General features: G+C 44.2%; 1 protein-coding gene across 1 annotated transcript; it reads right to left on the reverse strand.

Moving 5' to 3' along the window:
• Positions 1-4,627: 4,627 nt before the first annotated feature.
• LOC138473535 (beta-1,4-galactosyltransferase galt-1-like) lies at positions 4,628-5,981 on the reverse strand. Its single transcript, XM_069612142.1, has one exon. The coding sequence runs from the start codon at positions 5,951-5,953 to the stop codon at positions 4,628-4,630; it is 1,326 nt and encodes a 441-aa protein (XP_069468243.1). The 5' UTR covers positions 5,954-5,981.
• Between the last annotated feature and the right edge of the window lie 2,414 nt (positions 5,982-8,395).

Consider the following 8,395-nt stretch of genomic DNA (forward strand, 5'->3'; position numbering starts at 1 on the left):
GAATGATTTATGAACTGTTGGGGCAGCAGAATTATGCAAGCAGGAGCGTAATTTATTTTGAGATAAGATGAGTGCGCACATCAAAGTCACCTGTGCGTAGGTTAAGATTCTTAATTGAAGTAATGCTGCCAAGTGTATGAGCTATAATTTGAAATGGTAATCTTTGAAACACTGGACACTTTTACAGCCAGCTTAAGGCAGGTAAATGAAACCATGACTGACTTGATGTTTGATTTTATGACACAGAGTGTGACACGGTTTTTGTTAAACCAACCAGTTTCATGTTTTTGTGGGGACAGCTGTCTCCAGCACACTAATGCAAAGAGTCACCTTTTGATTGTAGACATTTGGAATAATTCTTTGGAAAAGCGCTACAAATGAGTATCCACATGGAATTGCTAGCGTACTGGCCTGGCACATTGTCGGGCATCTTTTGTCACTGAATGGATACCATTTGTTTAATTTGTCTAATGTGATGTTTTTCTGACCAAGAACTGCAGCGAGTGTTCTCGCCAAGATTTTATGGACTATAACTTGACTAAATGAATTTTTTCCATGGTGTGATGAAACAGCCACTGCCGGATAGTAGTATGGTGTTTGTGGCTAAAGTTATTATTGTATATGGTAGATATCCCACTTGAAGAAGGGTATTCTCCAAGTCACAGAAGGTAGACACTGTGAACCTGTTAGATTTTCCAGTAGTAAGACAACATGTAAATTGTAGGCTGGTAATGCACACCTTCATTATTACAGTGATACACTTAGACATAGATTTATGATGCAATGTTTCCTTAGTACTACCAAGCTGCTACAAATGGAGTCCATTTCTATGGCCCATCACTAGAGTGCGCGTAGCTAGGGAGCTAGATTCATTAATTGCAGGAGCAGCGGGGAGTAACAGGAGCTTTATATGCTTGTGACATAGAAACTGTGCACAATAAGCTAGCCACTATGGGTTCTGATGCCAGCTCTGCTATAGAACTTCTGGCCTAGTGGGGCCCATTGATATGCCCAGCACTGCTACAAGTATTGACAGCCAATTGAAGATGACAGAATTTTAGACATGAAGACATTTTTGTCTGCCATAGGGCAGGTCAACAAGACTGCTAAATACACACGATGCATTGTATGGCAAACATTGTTTGATCAGCAGGTGTTGGCTTTTTACTGGGTGGGGGCGACCATCCTCCACACACTGGCACGCAGAGCTACAGTTACCAGCATACATATGGATTGAATTGCTTGCTTTTGATTGCATGAATAACACATGCCATGCTTTGATGCAAATTAGTAGAATTGTTTTTATTTAGACAACCTGGTGCTCATGGGTTCACCTTGTTCACGAAATTAGATGGTTTCTGGTTGGGTTCCACCTACCTGGGGGAAGTGTCTAGTCACACAGCCCATAGTCACGCTTGAATGCCCTGGGATCAGGGGGAGGGTAGGCCCTTAGGGTGAAAGGCTGCCAGGTTTTAGAATTGGTAACCATACTTAAATGCAATAGTGCATTGTAGATTAGACTACACTGGATTGCCTTGACATTTTAACTGCATGCTGCTTTTTAACTGACAATCAGTTATACAAAATTGATTTAGGTATTTTTGTGTAGGCCAGGTTTTGGCTAGAGTAAATGTCCATGTTCACTTGGCGTAGGTATTTTTGTGTAGGCCAGGTTTTGGCAAGGGTATATGTCACTGTTCACTTTGTGTACATTTTTGTTTAGGTAGTGTTTTACCTTGCATGCCACGCTAACTAACCGCTAGAAGATAGTTTGCTTAAACCTCTTGCAAAGCCCCAAGGTCTTTATCACTGCACTAAATACTATATTGATAGGTATTAGTCAGCATTTTGTCGCACACATGTTGAATAGGGGTGGAATGTAGTGATACACGAAATTGCAACCTTGCCAATCAGGGCTTTAGATGACAGCATTAGCCGCTGAAAGCCAATAGTGTATTCAAAGTATGTGCTAAAAATGCTGACAGTAGTCTGTTGTAGCACTTCCATTATGCAGTAGTGAGCTACAAGGGATATGCAGGCCTAGTATGAAATAGGTCACATTAAGCATTGTTGATAGACAGGCAGGGAGGGCCCCCAGCTATGTAGCTAATAGGTTTTTGGAGTGTTTGGAACATCATGGCACCTATATAGCGCTTAGATAGCCAGTCTTAAGCGCTATAAACACTAAGCTATGAGTGCATGCCTTTTAGAGCTTGCAGATGGGGTTAATACATCCCTGCTTCCCTTAGAATATTCAGCCTCACTAACGGTAGCCCTGGCTCCAAGCTAATCTTCCTTTTCTCTGGGAAGGTACTGATAAGACATTCCTCAGCCAGCGCAGATGGGAACCAAGGGAGGGGGTAGGAGCGAGCAGGGAGCATCTCAGAGAGAGCTGGGTTTTTTCCATGAACCAGCCTCACAGGGAAAGTTCTGGAACTATGCGTCATGGTGACTGACAGCAAGAGATTATAAAATATCCATGCACACATGGGATCAGGGGGAGATCGCCTGTGGACTTGATTCGTGTACAGTCAGGTGCCCGGAATTGGCTCTCACGGTGTCCTCCAGCCTTGTTTTTCTATGAAAAACCCAGGTCTCCCAGGGCTGAGATTAAGGGACGTAAGACTGTGTTTCTCTATGTTTCTCTATATTTCTCTATGTTTCTCTATGTTTATCTAAGTTCCATGTTTCACTATATTTTGCATTGCTCTTTGTTTTATGCTTTGTAATATTCTCTAACTTGAATCCCAAATGTATATGAAATTCACTGCTTAGAATAAATATGCTAAAACTTTGAGGGTGTCATTTGTCACTAGCATGAGATCACTGCTCAGCACAATAGAACCTGTATTTTGGGCTGAATTGGGTATTTTTGCTCTCAAAGGGCTGGCCCCGAGGAAGATTTTGCCCATATCAAGACAGCGGTATCCCCCTCTTCTGAGGCAATTGACTTAGTCCACCCGACTGTGCCCAGCCTTGAGTGCTACCGCTGCACCAAGGCCCTCCCAGCCCTTGCGACGCCCCCGGATGCGTGGCTATACCTCCTTGAGACACTCCCCCTACCACAATACCAGTACTGGACACAACATTCGGCATTTGCCCCATTTTCCCCCATGCTTGCATGCATTCCATCACCATACCTTTTACCGTCTCCAGGGATGTTGTTCCTCCACCCACGACATCCACCGTTCTGGTCGCAGGAGTGTTGGGTGGGCTCACTCGATTCCCTGGAGCCTCAGCAGGTGTAGGAGCCGTTAAGGCCGCATCCTCCTGCGCCCTCCCCTTCTGCCGTGGTCTCTTGGTGCGAGGAACGAAATTCCTTGCACTTGTCAGGTGGCGGCGACCGGGTCCCAGTGCAAGAGCGAGATGCCTGGTCCCTGGTCCCGCCTGCTTATATCCTGCAAGCCCCGCCCCTTTCCTTTTGTTTCCCCTTCGCGGGCTTTTGGGCCATTTGGCTTTTAGCGCCGTTCCGCCCCTTTGTCCTTTGCCCTTCCGGGTGAGGGTCCCAGCTCCCGGCGGCATGACCCCACAGGGGTTACCCTGCTGCCTCCTCCATTTTTGAGGACGTTTTCCGTCGTCAGCTCCATAACCCCTGCAGCCGTCCATTTGCCTTTACTCCCAATTATCTTTGCGCATGCACACAATATTTTTATCCCCCATGAATTGGCATGACACAAGATTTCAATTGGCAAAATTGGCCGCAGTTTTATTTCCATGACAACAGAAGTATTTGTACACAATAGTGACCTCATTCTGTACGTGTGGCGCTTGCTTGCCGGATTTCCTTTGCTTCCCCCTATACTTGGTATAGTAGGCCCCCAACTCCCCCGACCCATTGTACCTGTTCCTATCTGCCCGTGCAGGGGTCCGTGGGTGGGGAGAGCGCTGTTTGTTTTGGGGGGGAAGCTGAGCCTTATTTGTTCCTACCAGACGCCCCTGCCGTTTAGGCCCCCAAGAGGCGCTGGTCCAGAAGAGCGAAGACCCATTCCGTTTCCTTCTGGCTCGTCCGGAGTCTATCATTTGTGCTTGGTTGCCCAAACACCGCCAACTTGTCATCCTCTGACCTGGGTGCCCTGCGACAGCAATGCCCAGGTGTCCTCCTCCGTGTATTTCGTGGGTGGGTGGAAAACGAAATTCCTTGCACTTGTCAGGTGGCGGCGACCAGGTCCCAGTGCAAGAGCGAGATGCCTGGTCCCTGGTCCCGCCTGCTTATATCCTGCAAGCCCCGCCCCTTTCCTTTTGTTTCCCCTTCGTGGGCTTTTGGGCCATTCGGCTTTTGGTGCCGTTCCGCCCCTTTGTCCTTTGCCCTTCCGGGTGAGGGTCCCAGCTCCCGGCGGCATGACCCCGCAGGGGTTACCCTGCTGCCTCCTCCATTTTTGAGGACGTTTTCCGTCGTCAGCTCCATTATTGTTGAGTTTGCATCAGAGTTGTCACTGGAGCACTGTCCACTCACAATGTAGGGTCTATTATGCCCGTCAGCTGGTCTTCCTTTGGACTTCACACGCCACCAGACGGCATATTTTAGGTGATGGCTCCACTTGCATGAAGTAATTCCCACGTGCTTAGGTTCGTGATTGTTAAGGTGCAAGCAGCAAGTAGACAGCCTGCACCAGTCTCGAGCTAGCCTTCAGGTGCCTGCTGTCCTATTCAAGAACATATTCCTTTCCAGCACCGCGTTGACTTTTTCAATCAGTGGAAGGCTGTACTTCCAGATTGTGGCATCTCTAATCAGGGATTCCAGTGGCAGAGAAGCTTGGACGGGAACTCTGCAGTGGTACACGAGCGCAACATCATTTCTGACGTATAGGCTTTTCCGGTAGGCCTTAAGAATGGAGTGAACTGACGTCTGAATGACCATCCTAGGATTGAGGATAATTTTTCGGGCATTGAAGTAGTGCTTCCTTTTGGGCTCCCTATGGATATGCTTCAGTATGTCCTCGCCAGGCACACCCTCCCAATTCGACGTTTTAAACGCATTACTAAGGGTGAACACTTCTTTGGGAAATATGTGATTCTCAAAAAGAAATGCCCCGACATTTGGGTACTGTTTCTGCAGGCTGTCCATCATACTTTTCCAATCCTGGTGTTTGAATGGCACAATTATTTCATCCTGGTCATTGAGTATGACATACTTGCTTCGATACATATTCCGATAGATACAGTCATTCAGGGTTACCAGCTGCCCATAGTAGCCAATGTCCTTAGGGTCGTAAGAGTGGTGCCACTCCTTTGCTGGCCTCAGGTACTCTTCAATCGGCCAGGGTATCACCTCCACTGTTCCTTCTGCAATATAATATGCCAGTAGTCTTTCTATCAAAGGGCCGCAGCCATTCTTATATATGGTGACCCTCTGCGCCCCAAGCAGTTTATACATCTCAATGGTCTGGACGAACTGCAAGACATTGTCATAGTTTCCAAACATAGCGGAAATGCACACAGTGAATTCTGCAGAAAAGCTTGTCAATGCCACAGCGTTTTGTATTCCAAATGCAGGAAGCTCATCAATATTGGGGTTTTGGGAGGAATGGAATAAGATATTTTTTGGAATACAGTCATTTGGCTCTGCACAAATAACATCTGTTGTGACATACGGGAAATCAAAGCGATCAGCGTGCATGTCTATGACGGCCTTGATTACGTAAATGTGCCTGTTGGTTTCACAGGGAAAAGAGCAATAGAGCTCTTTAACATCTTTCTGCATGATCGCAATAGCACGTACATAGCTTCCTTCTCTGTGATCTCGGTATGGTGCAATGATGAAGATATTGCTGTCCTTTAATGGCGTGATTGCTTTAACTGAAATATTAATGGCGCCAGTCTCAACATACTCAACGATCAGATGTCGGTGTTGTCTTTTTACCCAGTAATAGTTCATGGAGTACAGGGAAAGTGTTAAAAAAACTATTAGGAATAAGAAACGACTTGTCCATTTCTTATTTGTATACCACAGCATTTTTGAAGAGCCTGCCACTGTTCCAGACTGGCGAATCTGAAATGAGAAAAAGGAGGTATGAAAGAAAGTTATATTTTATATTTTATCATAGCTGCTTGCAATTCTACATTTCATTTGTAAATTCAAGCTGAAATACAGTAATTGAAAAGGAACAATTGGACGTTATCACAGTTTCTGTACATAACTATTGTGCGTTAACACAAAGGGCCTCATTATGAGTATGTAAGTGCAGTAAAAAAAGTGCTAGTAATGAAATAAGTGCCAGTAATGGAATTACTGCCCTGCCATATTACAAGGTTGGAGATTGACGCGTTCCCTCCAAAAAATAGATTTAGCACGCAGAATTACCAACTGAGGTTAAATTCTCCAAATCCACAATTGGGTCCTATGCGGCTTCATAAATGGGGATCCACCCCACCATGTGTAATCTGCTGGATTTACTGGCAGTACAAGTGGCACTAACGGTATTGACGTTTGACTGAATTTTACTCGAAATGAGGCCCAAAGTCAACAATAGACTCGTAACTGCAATGATTTCACAGGAACATATAATCATGTGAAAAAGTAGTTTTCAAAATGGAGTCATTCTAGACAAGCAATGTAAAGTGTGAAAATGTAGCTAGTGATCAGTTTGCCAAATGAGGTATTTGTAAACACTCAAAGGTACAAGGCTCTGACCTAACAATTACGCACACCCCTAATTAAACCAGGCAATCGCCAGCTCTCCACATTTACCCGAACACTAACTGTAACCCTCATTCTATCCCTTAACCCTTAGACTTTATCTAATCCGAACTCAGTGCTCCAAAGCATCTTATTTGTTTGTGAAACAATACAAAACATCAAATAAAAAGAAAATGAACTGTGACTGTAACTCTAATACCATCACTAGCGCTCCACAAAGTTCATAGCCCTTACCTTCCCGAACCCTTGATATATCACTAACCTTAGCATTAAGCTAACCAAAACTTTAACACTTAATCTAACCGTTACTCTAACCTAACACCTATCCTAACCCATCATCACCAGTCCTCCCCAACCTCTCTATTCCTTTGTTTTATTCTAACACAAACGTTTACTTTGTTAACCCTAGTCTGACCCTAACCCCCAACACTTATCCGAACCTTACTCTACTCCAAACCATACCCCAACTTCACCAGCCATCCACAAACCAACTGACCCCAATTCTAACACAAATCTTTACTCTAGCCTTACCCCAACCTCAGAAAACCAAACCCCCCACAACTTCCTAAACCCATACCCTCAGAGCACTGCATTTTTCCCCCAAACTTTATTTCTTATTTACAACAAGAAAGACACATATCAAGTACAAGGCAAATGTTACTAGGCCAGCAGGCTATCATCCAGGTAACAACATAAACCTGAATCAAAGAATACAATAAACAATAACCTCAAAATACATATTAACCCCAACACATTAAAAACGTAGCCATGAGAGATGGCCTGACATTCCCAAACATAACAGACAACACAAAACAAAAGAACAAAACAACACAAGCACCCTCCCCCCCAAAATGTATCCATTAGACGTGATGCAAACCCATTCTATTACACAAATCCGATCAAGATGGTTTACCCATAAAAATCATTGAAATTCCCCCAATGTTCATCTTAACGTGCTTCTTTGCATTGCTTATAAAACATAGTCTTCTCATATTTAGATAGAACTTGCACATCTAAAATCCAATCCTCTACTGTTGGTTTCTTTCTTGTCTTCCAGACCTTTAATATATGCTTAGTAGCTACTAACAGAACTTTGGCAATCCAACAGGATATTACCCAATTATATTTGCAACCATTCCTTGGTAATTGCAAAATGATTGCTAATGGATTCTGTGGATAGGTGATGCCCCAAACCTGGCTGTCACTCTTTCACAACTCCACAACATATGAAGCAAACTACCCCTCTCTTTCTCACAACCCCAACAACTGTCACCATCCACCATTCCTAAAGCATACATATGGGCAGGGGTCCAATGGGTTCTACTCAATATTCTCTGATGAGTGTAACACAGTTGTAAATCCACTTTAGCTTTAACCAAAACTCTCCAGACCTTTCCCATTCATCTTGTGTCAGTTCTCTACCCAGCTCATCTGTCCATGACCTCAATTTTTCCCATGAGTTCAACCACTGTACATCTGTTTGCATAATTTTCAAAATATTTGACACCTTTTCTGATCCACAGGCCAATATTTTGAGGACTTCAGGTTCCCGTGAGAGTGATGCATCCATCATCCGACTCCTTTCAGATATTAAATCCACAAATTCATTGTACCTTTGTAACTCTCTATTATGCAGTCCAAATTTCTCCACTAGTCCCTCAAAGGAAACCACCCCTTCATTGCTCCAAACATCACTAACCTTTAAAATACCTCTACTAACCCAACTTCTCCAATTTAACATTCTATTATTAATTTGTA

This window comes from Ambystoma mexicanum, chromosome 8, assembly GCF_040938575.1.
Source record: "Ambystoma mexicanum isolate Mex_15411 chromosome 8, UKY_AmexF1_1, whole genome shotgun sequence".
NCBI lineage: Eukaryota > Metazoa > Chordata > Amphibia > Caudata > Ambystomatidae > Ambystoma > Ambystoma mexicanum.